Source organism: Vicugna pacos, chromosome 11, assembly GCF_048564905.1.
Source record: "Vicugna pacos chromosome 11, VicPac4, whole genome shotgun sequence".
In the NCBI taxonomy this organism is placed as follows: domain Eukaryota; kingdom Metazoa; phylum Chordata; class Mammalia; order Artiodactyla; family Camelidae; genus Vicugna; species Vicugna pacos.
In genome coordinates, this window is record NC_132997.1 from 73,213,566 (window position 1) to 73,233,499 (window position 19,934).

Sequence of the window (19,934 nt, forward strand, 5' to 3'; positions counted from 1 at the left end):
AGAGGAAGAAGGTGCAGATTCTCTAGCTCCCCCCTCTCCCTGCTGTATCCCCCATTTTTTACCTGAGAAAGTGAACTCTGATTCTAAAACCTGAGGTTAATGTTGCTCCCCAAGGAAGAGGGCAACTCAGGACTGGTACCCACCATAGCAGGCCCAGCCTGAGATCTGGCTCTCCATGCCCACTCTCAGCAGCAAAAGTTGGCTCCTCAAACAGCAAATCCAGTGGGGAAAATATCAGTGAATGCTGAAGGACAGGAATCTTCTCATCCACCCTGAAGTTTTCTATCATGAGAAAAAGAGGAACCCTGGAAATTTTTAAAAATTTCAATACCATTGACAGATGTAAAGAGAATCTGGTTACTTGAGTATTACATATTTGATTTTTATATGTTGATTACAAATGAAGTTATGGCCTTGTGAACTATCATCATCATTATCATAATTATTGAATTTACAGTTCATATGGCAGTTTTTTGTACAGTATTCAGTTAAATTTAATCCCCTTAACAGCCTTGTCCAGTATTACCATAAATCTTCATTTTACAGTTGAAGAAACAAAGAATTAGAATGTGACTTACTCAGAATCCCGGATCTAGTAACCTCTAGCTTTAGTTTTGCTTTTGTTTTTTGATTTAGGTAATGAACTACCAACATTAGAATGAAGCACAGAGAGCGCTGGGCTATGGACTTTGCTTCTTCCGCTGTGAAGCATAATAAGCTGTATTAATTTCCAGGGAAAGAGCTGCGAGAGAAAAAAGGAAACTAAATCTCTAATTCATTGATACAACTTTTAGAGAAATTTGATGTCTAGTATTCCAAGCTTTTGACCATCTTTTTTTTTTGCATATCAAAGTTTAACTGATTGCAGTAAGATTCTTCCTCTACTTTCTATAAACATAAAGTTCTACATGTCACAAGGGGCTTAAAAAGATGGGCCTCCTAATTCATCAAGGGCTAGGAATTCCATTTCTTATTTAAAGACATGGGACAGAAATGTTTTAGGAGAGGGAGGGAATGTTAAAGATATTGTTTGTATGAAAATACAGAAGTGTGAGGTTGGCAGCTCCTTTAAGGGCTTTGGGTAAGAATACAAAAGAGGGACAGTGAAAAGGGCATTGTTGTATAAGATAAACCACCGTGGTCAAGTGGAGACTTTGGATGAAATGTTTCTATTACACATTACAAAGCGAGGACAGAAGCAAAATAGACTATCAGTGGAATGTTTCAACCAAAGGAGGACTTAATACACTGCAAATGCAAATTACTAGTATTTCAAAGATATTCTACCACCTTGTCTTGGGGCACTTGCTTAACCTATCTCATCTGTATTTTTCTTTTCTGTGAAACAGGGACTAAAACCATACTTAACATACAGGATCTTTAAGATTTTTAAATAAAAAAAAATTATGTGAAGTGCCTACTACAGTGCCTGGCACAAAGGTAACAACAGATATTGGCAGCACTTTTCTCCATTATCCCCCACCCCAACCCTGTATGAAATTCTGAAACACTGTAACTTTACCTAGATGTTTATTGGAAATATAATTTTCCAAAAGTAGAATATGTGAAAAATCCTTGATTTTCCTTACAAGTTAGAAGATTTTAGTGCCCTTCTTCCTTGGTTTAATTTTGATTCAAAAGAAAGGTATGGTTAAGAATGTAAGAGAAATGACTAGTTCATTTAGGCATTAATAATCCTGAAGCAGAGAAATGTAGGTAATGACACATGGCCTTAATTTTTAAGAAAGAGGATTTAAAAAAAAAATCAGAACAATGATAGGTGAGATCTCATGGCCAGATTTGTAAAGAATATGGCTCAAAAAGGTTAAGAGTCTGAAAATGAGATAACCAGTGGGGAGGGCATAGTTCAGTGGTAGAGGGCATGCTCAGCATACACAAGGTCCTAGGTTCAATCCCCAGTATCTCCATTAAAAAATAAAATAAATAAACCTAATTCCCACCCCCGAAAAAAAAGTTCAAAAAATAGAATATGCTGGATTTGATCCCAGAGATGACCCTTTAAGAAAAATGAGATAACCAACTAAATGAGAAGTCTGTTTATGTAATCATAAGTAATCTTAATGGATAAGAGAAGTGAAAGGCATTTAAAACGCTCATTTGACCAGAGGGAGTTTGATAAGGAGCTCAGAAATTATGGGTGAGCTTTCCCTTTTATTTATTTTTCTATTTTCTAAAAATTTCTATAATGATCATAACTTTTATAAAATAAAAAAATTTGTATTGTACAAATACAATAGAGAAAAAAAGGGCAAGTAATTGAGAAGAAAGTTTAGAAGCTAGGAGGATTCTTCTAAAATTAGTGTCACTTGGAGATGAGGCATGCAGGAAAAAATGCTAAAGATAACAAAAATGTTATTTTGGTTATGGTTCAGTGCAAGAACATGAACAGGAAGAGAGATGCACAAAGATAATGGATTTTACAAAGGAATTTGAACCTCTGAACTGCTATTTTGCTTCAGTCTAGAAAAATGCAGCACAATCAATTCAAACATATCACTAAGAAGTCACTGAAACAGATGGGAAGTTATTAAGAGGGCCCCTGACTTTTCTAAATGAGTTTAAAGGACCTTACACAGATGATGTTCTTTAAATTCTGAGTTAGTCATCTAAATCATAAAATATGGGAGAGAATGGATTCAGGAAACTCCACATGAGGTTGATTCTTTGCAAAATAAGTATGGAAGATTCATTAGTACCTGAAAAAAAAAAGCCACAGTCACTCGAGCATGGCATGGATTTACTAAATCAAGTAGTATCAAATCACCCTAATTTAGAAGATGTGTAGCAGGGTGCTAGAGTTAATAAATTATGGCAGTCTCTCAAATTCATAGAAATAGTATATTTTATTTCAGCAAGAGGTTCACAACATTAATTAGTTATAGAAAATTTCAAACAAAAAGTATAGCATAATAGTATAATAATACAATAGACTGCTACATACCCATGACCCATCTTCAACAATTATCAGTATGTGTTCTGAGATTTTTGTTTCCTCTGTTACTTTCCCTTTCACTAGTCTTTCTTTTGTTGTTGGTATTGGACTTCTTTACATTATATCGTTTTACTTGTAAATACTTTAGTATGAGAAAGATGTATAACAAGCATTTCATGATATACTTAAAGGTGAGATAGAGAAATATGGACTGGATAAGAATGAACTAAGAGCATTAGTTTTAGTATGGATCATGGCTAAATATGTCAACAAATGATATGAAAACCACCTTGAGGAAAGGGTTATAGGACACAGTTCTGTCCTTGTCTCAGTCTTATATAGCATATTTTATTGATGACTTGGATGAAAACATAGAAAGCATGCTTAGCAAATTTGCCAATAATACATAGTTTTTAGAGCACAATAATGCGTTACACAAAAGAATCAAGTATTGTCAAGCTGGAAAGATGGGCTGGAACCATTAAGTTGACGTTTAAATGATACGCACAGAATAAGAATCCAAACTTGGAGGTAGTTCACATGAAAAAGATCTGTAGGTTTTACTGGACCACAATTCTCAGTATGAGTATCTAAAATAACTAGTTATATTAGGTGATGTCAAGTAAAGTTAAATTCCTAAATCAAAGATGTAATAATTCCATTATATCTGAACATTATCCTTAGTTCAGAGCAGTTTTGAGAGGGACATTAACAAACTGGAGGACATCTAGTGGAGAGTAATTAGGAAGGCAATACATGGCAACCATAATACATAAAGAATGGTTAATAGAACTGGGGCTATTTAGCCTCAAGAATAGGAAACTTGATGATGGGATTTACATACTGGCTGTCTTTGAGGATTAAAATTTTTTTTAAAGAAAACAAGCAAACATACTCTGCGTTGCTTCATAGCTCATTGGGATCAATGGGTGAAAGTTAGAATGTAACAAAACTTGAACCAAGATAAGAGCTTTCTAACAATAACAGATGTCTGGCAATGACCAGGTCTACACAGACGTGTACTTCTTTCCCTGTCAATGGAGAATTTTACTGCAGAGCTTAAACACCCATCTTTCAAGAAATCAGTAAAAGCAGATTTGCCACTTGGAAGAAGTTTAAAAACTTGGCTGTATATTAGAATTCACTTGAAGGGCTTTAAAAATGACCAGTACCTGGCCCCTTCCCCCAGAGATTCTGATGAAATTGCTCTGGGATGACTGGGAAAAGTCCCAAGTGATTCTCCATTGTAGTCAGGGCTGGGAACCTTGAAGTGTGTGTACTGTAAGGATCCTTTCAACTTTGAGATTTTTTTTTTAATCTGAAAAAGATGAATCACGTTCATTCAAGGGGTATTTAAGAAGTTGGAATGGTGGAAAGCCTGAAGATGATAGTGAAATCAGACACAAAAATTAGCTTAGGGAAGGAAAGATAAGTGTTTAAGTGAGACTAAGAGTGCCAGAGGTCATCAGGAAAAGGTAGGAGGGAGGCTGAGTAGGGATGGCAAAAGGAGAAGAGGGTGTGACTGAAAAGACTGAGGTATGAAAAGATGCTAAAACTGGGATGATCCTGGGCAAACTGGGATGGTTAGTCACCCTAAGAGTGCCCCACCAGCCCGCAATTTAGGGTAGCACAGAAAAATTCTGTGGCCCTAGTCCCTCTCCTTGTAAAGTAATGTCTTGTTTGTACATCTGAATTTATCACATTGGCATGTGAGCAACTGCAAAGGTTCAAATTCACGTGTACTCTTTTTTCCAGTGATAGTGTCTGTCTTGTTTGCTTGCCTGGCATCTTTCCAGGGTGCTGGTATTGGGCTCAATAGCTTCCTTTGGGGGTACCTTGGAATCCCTTACCCCACCTTTCCCCACTAACTCCTGCTGAGAAACCTCCTAGGGTGATTTTGAAGCTTGTTTCTTTGAAGAGCTTCTTAGCAATTTCCTCAGTGGTGTTTCAACCCCCTTCCCACCATTGTGTTAAACAGTCCTAAAGATGATGTCACAAAGCTGGCTTCAGGGATGGTGAACCAGGGCTGCCTTTAAAAAATAGGCTAGAAATGGCTGAGGGAATTGCCTGTTAGGAACAGACTGGAGGCTGCTGCCTTCCCATACCTTTACAGTCTCTTATAAAACCATTGAGCCAGGGTGGGGAGTGGGGCTGACCTTTGCTTAGTAAAATAGGTCACGTGTCAGGAGAGAAAAACTACTAACAAAGAGGAGTGAAAAATCAAATAGAATCAGAATGACAAAGCAGTAGCCAATCCAATTAATTCATGATATTACAAAACTACAGAAGTTCCTATTCAAATGACTGTAATTACTACTACACACCTACATAGAAAGGAATTGTAAAATACAAATTTGGTTTAAAAAAAAATACTTTGTATTTTGTTTCACCTTGGAGATGTAGTTTGTTGTGAAAATATTTTGTCTAGTAGGTTCTGGTTAATCCTTAATTGAAGCTCTATGTTGACAGGAAAATAGAAACCTGCTGAATTTTAAAAAGATGATTTAGCTGCTACATAATCGGCATTATGTGGCAAAGAATCACAGATGCCAAAAATGTGAAAAAAGCTATGATCGTAATCATAACCATATTGACCGTAACAACAACAACAATTATAATCATAACTACAGTTACCATTTATTGAGTGCCTACTGTGTGCAGACACTGCTGTGTGCTTGGCAATAGGGATAAAGTTGTGGATATGCAGACATAGTCCTTGCCCTCCAAAGCAGTGGTCTCAGACTTGACTGCATATTAGATGCACCAGGGAGCCATTAAAAAATAGCAATGCCCAGGCTCCATCTTAGTGATTCTGATTTAATTAGTCTGGGATGGGACTTAGGGGTTGGCATTTTTGCAAAGTGTTCTGGTGGATCTAATGTGCAGCCAGAATTGGGAATGACTGATGAGGTGGAAGACTTAAGCACATAGCTAATTAATTACATTAGCCTTAAGTGATATGAAGAATAAGTTTAGAGGGCCCTGAGGAGTGCCAGCCAGTGTGGGGTTTATGGGAGGGGTCTCTGAGACATCCTTGAGAAAGTGACTTTCACTTGGAATCTGAAGGCTGAGTAGAATGTAGCTGAGCAAAGGGAGTGGGAGGAGAATATTCTGGGCAGAGTAAAAAAAATTGTGCTAGGTCCTGTGGCAGGGGAAGAAGGGCAAGGTGAGGGCTTGAAAAGAGGCAAAGAGTGAGGGAAGGGTGAGAAGAGAGGCTGGAAATCCCAGAAGGGGCAGAACAAGCAGGACCTATAGGTTACATGAAGGATTTTGGTCTTCATTCTAAAGTAATGGGAATCCATGAAGTGTTTTAAGTAACCAGTGGATGATGTGATCATATGGAGACTTTGGAAAGATGACTCTGGATGCAGTGTGGAAAGCAAATTGTTGAGAGGCAAGAATGGCTGCTGGAAGACGAGTTAGGAGCCTGCTGTGGGAGGGGTGGTGGTTGGACTGAAAAGGTGGCAGTGTGATGGAGGAGGGTGGGTGGACATGAGAATCTTTGGGAGGTAGAATCCCAGGACTCATTTGCTGGATGAGTGGGCTGACTAGATGCGAAGGGCAAGGCTGAGGAAGGAATGGAGGATGGTGCCATTGTTCTTGGGCTCACAACTGGGTGAGTAGTAGAGATGCTCTCTGAGCTGTGGATGTCGTGCTATGGAAAGCTAGAGGAGAAACAGGTTTGGGGGGAAGGGGGGAGAGCAGAATAGATTTGAGGTGCCTATGAATCATCCAAGTTGAAAGGTCAAGGAAGCAGCTGAAAGATCAAGGATATGTATGTCTGAACTAAATATAAGTTAAGAACGTTTCCCACAGATGGACAGTAGTAACTGAGGCCATGGGGCTGGTTGGGATCACTCTGATCACTTCATTCAGAGCTCACTGCCTCTTCACATCAACTTCCAAAAGTAAGTGATGGATGTTTTGAAAATTTTAGTCTAGAAAATGAAGATCTTGAAAGGTTATGTAAGTTGCCCAGTCACAGAGCTAGTAAGAGGCAGAGTTGAGATTCCATCCTACAGGATAGTTATATAATCATAAATAAGGAAATAGCTGCGTTATTACCTAATCATAACTGCTTCTCTACAATCAGAGAGGCTGATTCTCAAAGACAATGTAGTTAATCATGCTTGCTTAAAAAGGACTGGCTAAGTGTGTGGTTCCTTCTATTTTAAACATATCGTTTGAGCCTATTATTCTTGGTAATTCAGTGAGAAAATATTCCATGGAGTTTATGACTAAGCTCTGGGATCCAGATTTGGGATTTACTGCCTCAACATCTGTCCTCTTGCTTCCTACAATACATGCAAACTAAAGTCGAGTTGCCTGGCAGCTTACTAAAAATACTCAGAACCGTGGGGTTGAGAAGTTAAAACACATTTGGAATAGTAAAATAAATCCTGCCTTTTCTTGATAGAAAACATTGTGTACTAAAGATTAAAATCAATCTTATGCATTTATTTTTTCAACTGACATATGGAATACTGACATACACCAGACCCAACCCTTTGCTGGTTTCTGGAGATCTAAAAATGTACACTGTATTCTCGAGGTGCTCAGTCTCATAGAGGAGACTGACAAATGTTAAAGGCCATTATATAGCATTGTGGAAGGGGTGCTATGAGACAAATGTGAAGGAGGGTATTTAATCCATCATTAGAGGAGTTGCAAGAAGCTTTCAGGAAGACGTCCTGGAAGCAGTGACACAAACCAATTATCCTCAGCTATAATTTCTTCATAAACTAGAAAAAGGCAGATAAGGGAGAGAGGAAATAAGAGTGCTTCATGCAGAAGAAAGAAGCAAGAACATTAAGCAAAGCATAAGGATATGAAAAAGAAGGGCCAATTTGAGACTAACACCTTGAACTATACCTGAATTGTGTGGGGACATAGCCTTAAAATTGTTGTTAAAGAGTTTAATATTGAGGCATATGGGAACCATTGAAGAAGTTTACACTGGTGAGGTCATATAATTAGGTTTGCATTTTAGGATGATCAAGCTAGCTTTAGAGTAGAGGATGGATTGGAAGGGGACGAGCCTAGATATGGGGAGACCTCTAAGAAGCTATTGTAGAAGTCCAGGCAAGAAACAGATAAATGAAAGGATTTTGGAGCTATTCAGTGGGTAGAATCAATAAAAACTTGAAGTTTGATTGGAAGGAGAAGGGGGAGTCTAGAGAGACTGGGGCATGGTGATAAACTTCACTGAGCAGATTATGCAGAAAAATTAGAGTGGGAAAGAAAATTTAGTTTTAGACATGGTGATTTTGGCTGTAAGACCTAAAAGCAGGTATATTCAGTAGGTAATTAGAATTATAGTTTTGGAGCTTAAAATAAAGTGCTGGACTGGAGATACAGATCAGGATACAGATACATCCCAATAAAGTTTAGGCGGTCATCACCATTTGGGTGTGTATGAAGTGCCCTGAGCCAAGTTTCCAAGACAGAACGCTGAAACGTCCTATTTAAAGGGCGTGATGAGAAGATGCCAGCAAAGTAAGGGTCAGAGAAGTAGGAAAACTAGAAGAGCCTGGTGTCATGGGAGCCAAGAAAGGAGAAGGTTTATGTAGGTAGCAGTTAACAGTGTCAAATTCCATAGGAAATATAAAATACTGAAAAGATCCATTGGATATTTGTGAGCGGCTTTAGTGGAATGCTGGGACAGAAGCCAGCTGTGGGGGATCAAGGAGTGAGTTGATTGTGAGAAGGTGGAGTTTAGGAATGCACTCAGTACAAGGAGGAGAAAAAGGAAGTCAGAGGAAGTCAAATCTTAAGAACTGGCATGGCATGGATCAGCTCACAGGATGCTGGAGGGAGAGAGCTGAAGGCAGAAGTGGAATGAACATAGTAGTGCCATATAAACACTAAGAAGAGAGGAAGTGGCCTTTCTCCACCTGGTCCTGAGAGACTAGGTGGTGGGTGGGCCCAGTAGTGTCTTTGTTTTCTAATTTAGCTATCCAACCCCTGAAGACAGGGCTACCAGCGTGGCCTTCTCTGAAGTCAGATCTAGGCAACAGAGACTTTACCAGAAAGTGGAGTAAAATTTTCCTTTTCAACTCATGCATTCCCCAGAGTCTTTGGGCTTGTAGGAATTTCTGTAAAAATTTTAACTGTTTTAGTCGTCATTTCCAAGGACTATAATATACGCTTCCTTGTGTGGTATCCTGAACTTTTGCTGAGGTGGAGACACTTTCCACTCCACTCAGAACATTATTATAATTCCAAAGAAGAGAAGGCATATGGGATCACTTTCGTCTGCTTTGACCCCTGAAAGTGTGCTTCCTTGACTGGCTGCATCTCTCCTATCTCTGTGAGTCTGAGCAAATAAGGGGCATGCCCCCTGGGTATGAGCAGGAAGTGCACAGACTGCTGTGCACGTGGCTCCTGTGGTCTCTGCGTTGTATCTGTATTCTACAGGCAGCCTGCGTCTTAGAGGGAGAGACAATCTATTTCACCTTGTGGAATAAAAAAAAATGAGGATCCTGTGACACCAAACATGCATGTAAGGTATATACGTGACATAATACCCACGACTGTTTAACAGTGATCAGCTTATTTTTTACCTTGTACAAAAACCATGGCAAGATAGCTTGGTGAACATGAAATCAGTTGGAGGGTTAGTTTTATTAACTTAGAGGAGTCATCCTTCATCACTATGGAGAAAGAACTTTCAGGAAGTGGCATATTTGAGTCCATGGGCCAAGTCTGTGCTAGAGGCACACTGCACTGACCAGTTCTTTTAGTTGCCTTTTTACTTCATGCAAATGACCCTACCTCACCATGTTCACAAATCTTTTGTTTTTTGGGTTTTTTTTTTTTCACTTAAAAAATAATTGAAGTATAGTCAGTTACAATGTGTCAGTTTCTGGTATACAGCATAATGTCCCAGTCATGTATGTATATATATATATCTCCATATATTTGTTTTCATATTCTTTTCATTGAAGGTTATTACAAGGTACTGAATATAGTTCCCTGTGCTATTCAGAACAAATCTATTTTTAATCTATTTTTATACATAATGGCTAACATTTGCAAGTCTCAAACTCCCAAATTTATCCCTTCCCAACCCATTTCCCCTGGTAACAATAAGATTGTTTATTATGTCTGCAAGTCTGTTTCTGTTTTGCAGATGAGTTCATTAGTGTCCTCTTTTTTCTTTTTTCTTTTTTTTTAGATTCCACATATAAATGATATCACATGGTATTTTTCTTTCTCTTTCTGGCTTACTTCACTTAGAATGACTATCTGTAGGTCCATCCATTTTGCTGCAAATGACAGTATTTTATTCTTTTTTATGGGTGAATGGTATTCCATTGTATAAATATACCACAACTTCTTTATCCAGTCATCTGTCAATGGATGTTTAGGTTGCTTCCATGTCTTGGCTATTGTATATAGTGTTGCTGTGAACGTTGGGGTGCATGTATCTTTTTGAATTTGAGTTCTTTCTGGATATATGCCCAGGAGTGGGATTGCTGGATCATATGGTAATTCTGTTTTTAGTCTTTTGAGGAGTCTCCATACTGTTTTCCATAACAGCTGTACCAAACTACATTCTCACCAGCAGTGTAGGAGTGTTCACTTTTCTCCATACCCTCTCCAGCATTTATCATTTGTGGACTTTTTAATGATGGCCATTCTGACTGGTGTGAGTTAATACCTTATTGTGGTTTTGATTTGCATTTCTCTGATAATTAGCGATATCGAGCATTTTTTCATGTGCCTATCTTTCTTCATTCAGGATATGAAATTGAGTAGGACCCCACTTTCTTAGTTGCATTCTGGATTTGAGGAAATACTCAAGTCACAAGACTGAACACTTTTTTTTTTTTTAAAGTGTGGGCAATTTTGGTACAAGTTTCTCTCATCTGGCATGGGGTGGTCTTAATAGTTTTGCCCTAGGAGGACATTCTTTTCTCCAAGATCCAGGGACCTTTCTTTAACCCCTCCTGCCTTCCACCTCACTAAATGAGTACAGAAAACATGTTTTAAAAAAAATCTAGGGTACTCTCAGATTGCCCCTCCCAAATATCAGTTGTATCTGTCATATCATTCACAGGAACCAGATACTAATCAATGTAAGATTGAGTTCTCACATAAGTATCTAAATTGCAGATACTCTGTATTGATGGTTGAAGAGAGAGAGCTAGCTGGTTAGATACCAGGTGATCTGTGACTGAGTTACTATGAACATTTAGAAACTTGATCACATCTCATCCAGAAAGCTCTTTCCTCTTGTCTTGACATAAAATAGCAGAGGTGCCTGAGGGGAGGTGCCAAATTTCCCTCAAAATAAACCCTTTAATCTGCTCAAAGCCTGGCCAAGAAAGAGCTGATGATTCTGCACTAAAGAATACAAAAGAGTTGACATTTATCTGGGGAGAATGAATGAGTGGGGACCCAGGGATGGCTGCTTGGACTATCAGGTTTGTGAGTGGCCGGCAAGGTGGGAGAGTGGGCAGAGAGTCAGCAAAGTCAGCATCAAACCACCAGCACACCTCTTCCCATTTACCCGGTGCCCACCTTCCAGGCTCCTAGCTTTAGTCCAAATGCGATATCCTCTGTAAATTCTTTCTCATCAACTCAAAGCCTTTGGATTTGTGGAAATTTTTATGAAGAACTCTTAATTGCTCAGAGAATTATGGAGGGAAGCGGGAGAGGAAGGAGGGGAAAGGAGGGAAGGAGTAAGGAGGGTCACATGGTAAAATATTTCAAGAATCGCTCAGTGCAGAGGGGCACTGACATGCAGGCCTGAGACTCAGTCCTTGGGGGGACCTGCCTGCAAGGTTGACCCTTGGCTGTTGTCTGGGGGCTTGGATTTTGAGAGGGTTCTCATCATTCTGAGAATTCAGGGAGTGGCTTGCTGTGCCTGGAGTGTTTGTGCAGGTAGTGTGGTTTGTGCTGGGCGTCTGCTTTCCTTTCGGAAGTCTGAAATATTGACGTACGCTGGATGGTCGATGCCTTTGTAACTGGCTCCCAGTGAAGCCCTGTGCTCTCGGTTCCTGGTGAGCTTCCCTGGTACTCAATATTTCACATGTGTTGTCGCAGTTCATTGCTGGGGAATGAAATGTGTCCTTTGATCTTCACTGGGAGAAGACCCTTGGAAGCTTGCTCCTGGTTTCCCCCAGACTTTGGCTTATACTTCTTTTCTCTCTGCTGATTTTGCTTCATATTCTTTCACTGTAATAAATCTGTGATAAATCTTAGCCATGAGTATGACTATATGCTGGGTCCTGTGAGGCCTCCTTATGAATTTATGACCTTCCAGAGATGCCCATACCTTTACCCAGTAGGAACATACTGTTCACACTGCTCCACTCTATTTTTTTATGTTTGCTTTTATTTATTTATTTATAACACTTTTTATTGAGCTATAGTCATTTTACAATGTTGTGTCAAATTCCAGTGTAGAGCACAATTTTTCAGTTATACATGAACATACATATATTCATTATCACATTTTTTTTCGCTGTGAGCCACCACAAGATCTTGTATATATTTCCCTGTGCTATACGGTATAATCTTGTTTATCTATTCTGCCTATGCCTGTCAGTATCTACAAATTTTGAAATCCCAGTCTGTCCCTTCCCACCCTCCTTCCCCTTGGCAACAACAAGTTTGTATTCTGTCTATGAGTCTGTTTCTGTTTTGTATTTATTTATTTATTTATTTATTTATTTATTTTTAGATTCCACGTATGAGTGATCTCATATGGTATTTTTCTTTCTCTTTCTGGCTTACTTCACTTAGAATGACATTCTCCAGGGACATCCACGTTGCTGCAAATGGCGTTATGTTGTTGTTTCACATTGTTCCAATCTTACTTTCACAGTGTAAAATGTTTTGAGGACAGTTTGCATCAACATTCATAGATCTCAATCTTTTTCATGTCTGTGTAGTATTATGTATAACTGTACTAGAAGTTATATATCCAGATCTCAATTAATGGACCGTTAGTGAAAATTTTCATATTGCTATTACAAATAATGCGCATTGAACCTCCCTATACATGCATTTTTTCATATATTCATAAGTATTATCAGCAGGTCAAATTTCTAGAAGTAGAGCTCTTGAGTCAAAGGATATGTATACTTTGCTCTTTCATAGATATTGCCACATTGTCCCCATCAGAGAAGTTGTATGGAGTTTTACTCCCATCAACATGCAAGCAGTGCCTGTTTCCCACATTTGTGTTGATATGTATGTAATTTCTTTGTTGAATTTTCAGTAAAGTTCACCCTTTTTAGATGTAGAGTTCTGTGAATTTTAACGAGTGTATGTAGTAATCTAACTACCACCACAATCAAGATACAGAATATTTCTATCATCTCAGAAAGTTCCCTTGTGGACCTTTGTAGTCAATCCTCTGTCTACTAATTTATGCCCTTAGTTTTGCCTTTTCCAGAATATAATGTAAATGAGATCATACATAGCCTTTTGAGTCTGGGCTGTTTCATTTAGCCTAGTGCTTTTGAGATTCATCCATGTGTTGCGTTTATGAGTAGTTTATACCGTTTTTGTTGCTGAATACAATTTTGCTGTATTACAATTTAGGTACATTCACTAGCTGACTGCATTGTGATTGTTTTGAGTTTTTGGTGAATAAAGCTGTTAGAAATATTTAGGTACAGGTTTTTGTGTAGATCATACGTCTTCACTCTTTTGAGGTAAATACCAGAGAGTAGGATTGCCTGGTCATATGGTAAGTAGATGTTTAACTTCATAAGAAACTGCCAAACTCTTTCCAAAGTGGCTGTGCCATTTTGCATCTCTAGCAGCAGTGAATGAGAGTTCCAGTTGCTCTGCAAACTTGCCAACATTTGGTATTATCAGTATTTTTTTTCCATACTAATGAGTGTGTAATGATATTACACATTTATCAAACTTTAGAAAAACTTTGCTATTCTGAGAAGTGGTAAAAGGTATCTCATTTTTTATTTACTACATTTCTTTAAGTAGGGTAATTAGAATGCATCTAAAATGTTGAGAATATGTATTTCTTTTTATTTAAATTGACTATTCATGTTTTTTGCCCATTTTTCTACTAGGTGGGTTGAGCTTTTTTTTTTTTAATGATTTTAATGACTCTATTAAGGAAACCAACTGTTTCATAGTTGTTGCAAATAGTTTCCTCAGTCTTGTCATTTTTTTACTTTGTTTATGGTATATTTTGCTGTAGAAATATTCTTATTTTGCTTCTGATAGGTACAAAAATGAGGAGGTAGAAATAAGAGAACTTACACAAATGTAAGGTGTAAAAGACAGGGGGCTGTACGGCCAGGCAACCTGGCTGACTCAGCTCACCTCACCCCGCTTTGACTCCATGCTGGTGGTACATAGCCAGCACAGACTTGCTGAGACTTTCTCAGTGGCAACACATAACCAGGGCTTGCTGACAAATGCAGTTGATTTGAGAAAGGGTCGAGTCCTCAGGGCACAATTCTTCAGTTTCAGATGTGGAAGAGGATTTGTGTAGTGGAAGCAACGTGTTTATTGCAAAGACTATTAATGTACAAGATTGTTATGCTTGTTGCCTGGGACACAGGGAATTCCTGTTTGTGTTCTCAATGATATCACTCTGCCAGAAACAACCCTCCTACTTGCCAACCCTGTACTTGAATATAGGAGTCCACAATGACCATAAAGACCTATTGTGCCCCATGCAGTCTATGGGAGAAAGAATTTAGAAAAGGCAGGAAGGGGTGTGGGTGAGGAGGTAGATGGTATGGTGGGAGGAAGTGAGGAGAAGGAGAGATAGGGAAGGGGATTCCTTTGCTTCCTTATTTCCCACACCCAGATCCCCTGCTGGCATTTGATTTTTGCAATCATTAACATTTTTTGAAGTCAGGCACACCAGTGCAACTTCAGTTACTTGCTGCTAATCTGGGAGGAGTACAGCCCACAGTAAGAAGAAAGGTGGGGTGAAGGGCATGGGGTTGACAGAGTCTGATTTGCAGGAAGACCTTGTTCTGCACCCCTACCCCGGTTCCACTGCTCTTCCTATCCAAAGCTGAGCCTTTGGTGGGTCCACTCAAGATCACCCAGACTACTCTGTTCAGATGAATGCACTCCTTTTCTAACTAAAGAACTGTGAACTGAGACTAACCAGCTAATTAACACTTCAAAGAGTAGAAACAAAAGATTATAAATAAAAGCAGGTAACTTTCTCTGAAGTCTGTGGCTCAAGAGATCAGTGGAACAGGACATGATTATTTACTCAATAACCTGTCTCTCTACCTCTCTTTCCATTCCCACCCCCACCTCTCCCTTCTCCTCTTATTCTCTGGTTCTGTCTTCTTGCCTGTGTTTCCTAAGCCCATGTCCATCTTGTTTTCCCTCCCTGTCCTTTACCTTTCACCCTTTAACTAACTGGTCATCGTTGAGGCCTTGAAGTACATTTTTAGCATTAATGTATTTATTGACATTGTACTGACTTCCTTGATTTAAAAACAGGCAGGAAAACCCCCACCAAATTAAACTGCTTTATCTTCAAACTTGACTCTGGATTTAATTAGGAAAATATGGAGAGGGATGTGAAATAGAATAAGATCTTTCTGTCTGACAGAACTTTAGGTGAGTAGTTTCTATGCGCCTCTAACGCAGGGCAGTGGTTGAGGCAGTGGAGTGGAGTTGAGAGGCTTGGATCCAGTAGCTGCTCTGCTGCTTGCAAGCTTTATAACTTTGAGCGAGTCCCTCAGCTTCACTGAGAACCACAAACCCAGCCTCTGTCTCTTAGCTGCTAGCTTCTGACCTTCAGAGACTGAAAGCCTCCATATTTTAAAGAGTATAACATTGTCTGGTGTCATTGGTGACAACAGTTCAGATAACCCCTCCAGCCAAATCCTCTGAGTCAGTCACTTTTCACTTCTGGGTGAAGTAGGCTCCCACACACAGCACTAGTACCACGCACCAGGCACAGTACTAAGCCTCAGTCATGTGGCGTAGGGTAGGGTGGTGGCTATAAGGCTGGCCTCTGGACCCAGAATGTCTAAGTTTAATTTCTGGTCCCAACATTTACATTAGTGTAACTTTGGGCAATCTACTTAACCTCTCTATGACTCAGATTCCTCATCTGACAATAATGAAGTTAATAATAGTACCTGTAATTGTGGCTTTATTTAGAAAGAGTCTTTTCAGATGTAATTAAGGATCTTAAGATCATTCTGGATTTAGGGTGGGCCCTAAATTCAATTACTATTGTCCTCATTAGAGAAAGGAGAGGGAAATTCGACAGACACAGGGGAAAAGGCCATGTGGAGACAGAGGTAGATGTTGGAGTGATGCAGCCCTAAGCCAAAGAATGCCAGGGGCCACCAGAAACTGGACAAGGAAAGAAAAGAATCTCCTCCAGAGCCTTTGGCCCTGTTGGCACCTTATTCTGGACTTCTGGCCTCCAGAATTGTAAGAGAATATATTTGTATTGTTTTAAGTGGACAAGTTTGTGGTAGTTTGTTATGGCAGCTTCAGGAAACTGATACAAATGATAATAATCATACTGACTCACAGGAGTGTTGTGAAGGTTAGATTAGTTGCTACATTAAAAGTGCTGAGGACAGAATCTGGAATACAACGAGGGCTCTTTTGTAGGTTGCTATGTATTGTTAGCTCATTGACTCTTAACCTAGCAACCCTATGAAGTTGGTACTGTTATGACTCCCATTTGCACACAAGGAATTGGAGGCTTAGAGAGACTGAGCAAAGGTGAGCTTGTCTGGACTCTGTTCTAGCTTGAGCCACCCCTTTGAAGTCTCTGAAATTTGACTTTCTACTGATGGCTCCTGGTGATTGTTGGCTTGCCGACCCTTCATGATCATGCTCTCTCAGCAAAGATTCACCAGTCCTGAGCCACCAAGAAGACTAGAAGGTATAGGGAAGACCTACCATGATATGGTGTTTACTTCTCCTGGATGCATATTCGTAGCCCTGGTCTTGGCACAAACTCTACTCCTACAATTACCAGGCTCTGTCCATACTTGGCTGTGTGGTTGTCCTATGACCTGACTTCATTGGGGTGCTTCAGCACCACATCTCAAGAGGCAGGGGTGTGTAGCTTAAAAGGCCACACCCCCTCTCTCTAGGGACTTCAAAGGTCCCTGGTGGCTCCTTGTTTACTTCTATGGTGCTGAGTATAAATTATACACATGATTAGAAATAAGTCAGATCACTAAGAGTAAGGCAAAGCCCCTACAAGAACCTGCAAGGTCCTATAAGCAAGGCACCCAGTGACCATCCCCCCAACCATCTGTTACTATTTTTCTCCTCATCACTCTTCCAGCCACACTGGCTTCATGGCCAGACACTGTTCCACCCCAGGGCCTTTGCACATGCAGTTCCAGTTGTCATAAATGTTCTTGCCCAAGAGATATGCATGCTTTCTCCTTAATCCCTTGACTCTTAATATCACCATCTCAGAGAGGTCTTTCCTAATCACCACATCCTTCCTCTTCTCCTTTCCTGCTTTTTTCCTCTCCTCAGCGTTTATAATTATGTAACATACTATAAACTGTACTTATCTATTTGTTTATTGTTTTTTCTTTCAAACTAGAATATAAGTACTCTGAGGATGGGGACATTTATCTGTTGTGTTCACTGCTGTAGCTCAGAGCCTAGGACAAGTCTAGTGAATAGTATAATGCATTCAATAAATAATTGTTGACTGACTGATTGAAAGACTGAATGAAGTATAGAGCTCCCAAACTGAAATAGGTCAACCCATTAAATATCTAGAGGTAGCACTTGAAGACAGGACCAATGGAACAATTGCACTTCGAAGCATATGGTGGGGAACACAGCCTCCTATTGAGCTTGATTTTGAAGGAGACAAGAAAAAAGATTCAGTGGAGGAAAAGGGGAATAGGATTCCAACTGAGGGAAATCTCATGTTGAAAAATGTCAGAATCCAAAATTCATTTATTCATTCAACTGGAAATATAGCAGTGAAGAAGCCAGAAAAAAAGTCCTTGCGCTTAAGGAACTTAGAGTCTTGTGGTCATAATGTCAGACATTATGATCTTGGACACACACATGTGTTTATCGGAATGGTGAGATGGGAAGAGCTTAAATTTCTGAAGGGCTGAGAGGTCCAGGTAAACTAGTGAGGCTTTCATCTGGGAAGCAGAAGGAAGCTACCTCAAATTCTTAATCAAGAAGAGCCCTGGGAATGTCAGTTATGGAGGAATTCTGCAGCCACATGAAGGATGGATCCTGATAGGAAAGGGAATTGGCGGGGTGAGTATAGCTTAGTGTTAGTGGTAGAGTGTGTGCTTAGCATGCACAGGGTTCTGGGTTCAATCCCCAGTACCTCCATTAAAAAATAAAAACCTAATTACCTCCCCCCCTGCAATAAAATTTAAAAAGTTTTAAAAAGTTAAAGAAAAAAAGGGAATTAGGGTGGGGAGATACCAGAAAGGCAATTGTAGAAGAGGTGGGGGTGACTGGAACAAGGAGGTGGATATCACCATAGAAGAGGTTGGGTCTAAGGGGTCTGGAATGAAGCACCTGAGAAAGGATCTTAAATCCAGTGAGTGTGAGAACGATCTAAATATGTGTCACCGAGAAGAACTCCCTGATGGAGAGGAAGGAAGATAGCAGAGATAGGTCAGAGACTCTGGCAGTTGGGGAAATGGCAGAGCCAGATTAGGACCAGTCCCCTGAGCTTTAGTGATTGTTCCATCGCTGTGCTGTGTAAACACAGGAAGGCCCACAGCACTTCACTGATGTTTATACTCTCTAGTGCTTGTCGGTATTTGTTGTTTTCTTCTCTATATGACAAGCCAAGCTTGGTCCAGATGTGACCCATCAGAAAAATTGTGAACAATTTGAATCTAGTGAGTGCAGGGCACAACTTTTGTTGCTTTTACCTGAAACCCACATCTGCCAATACACCAGATCTTTTTACTAATGGAATAAGATTTTAAGATAATACATCTTTGATATCATCACATAGAGATGCTGTGATTTCTCTGTATAGCAGAATTTTGACTAAGGACAAATTATATAATTTTAATCTTCAACAGGATGCTAACTGGATATCGTGATGGCTGTTTCTTTAAGAATGAAAAAAAATCAGCTTTTCTTGCCTCTGCCATAGTTAATTGGCTTCAAATCAGTACGTGTTTTCTCAAAGCTTGAGTTTCCTTCAGGTTTGTCTCTCTTGGAAGAGAAGAGCTGACATTCCTACCTGGCTCTCATGTTAAACAGAAAAGCTTTCACATTTGTCATAAGGAAGGAGAAGAATGGGAGGGAAGTGACAGTATTAAATTCTTCAGGATAGGGAGACAATTAAAAACAAGCACAACACTTTGCCATTAGGGTTTTTTTGGTAAACATATTTCTTAAAATTGTTTTTTGAAGTACGATTTCACATTGTATCATACAAACAAACCATGTTTTTGTTATCCTCAAGGAAAACAAAGGGCTTTTCAGGTGGAAGACAGTCATTGTGAATTTTCCATAACAAAACTTGACTGGAGCAGTTACATCACCTGAAAGAGCTCTGGGGCAGTTACTAAAGTGGTTCCCTCTTTATGAGTATGTCCTGGATAAGTCCACCTGGACCCCCATGTCTGATACCACCTCCTAAGAAGAGCCTGGCTTCCTCCATGTGATAAGGGCTTTTGGAAACTACCTGCCACGTTTTATAGTAAACATAGTTTTTTACTTATTCCTCTCTGGGTAATCTATTGGGTCACATGAAAAACAAACTTAGCCATTATTTTTTGATAATACAGTTTTTGAAAATTGTGTATGAAAAATTCCTAAACTTCCCAAGTTCTTTTTCTTATCGTCTTTAATAAGATGAATATGATGAAAGGCTTGACTATATTCTAATAATATGGATATTATTGCAAAAGCTGGGTAAGTGTGGAAAAGTATACTTTCAACTGTTCAGTGATAATAATGAGATAGTAAATATTCTCATTAGGAAAAGGAAGAAACAGTTGGAGTCACATAAAGCTGTTTCCACCTCAGGGCTTTT

General features: G+C 39.5%; 1 protein-coding gene across 10 annotated transcripts in view; it reads left to right on the plus strand.

Moving 5' to 3' along the window:
* ENTPD1 (ectonucleoside triphosphate diphosphohydrolase 1) overlaps positions 1-19,934 on the plus strand; it is a 111,523-nt gene that overhangs the window by 50,806 nt on the left and 40,783 nt on the right. Inside the window, exon 1 of one of the 10 annotated variants that reach the window (XM_072971680.1) lies at positions 16,623-16,657. The exons of 6 other annotated variants lie outside the window; for them this stretch is intronic. Coding sequence is in view for 3 of the 4 variants with exons in the window: in XM_072971678.1 (XP_072827779.1) it covers positions 16,763-16,820 (58 nt within the window). In the remaining variant the exon portion in view is untranslated. Of the gene's footprint in view, positions 1-16,622; positions 16,658-16,718; positions 16,821-18,051; positions 18,185-19,934 lie in introns of those variants that run through there. 3 more of the 10 variants (XM_072971678.1, XM_072971673.1, XM_072971674.1) reach the window with 3 other exon arrangements.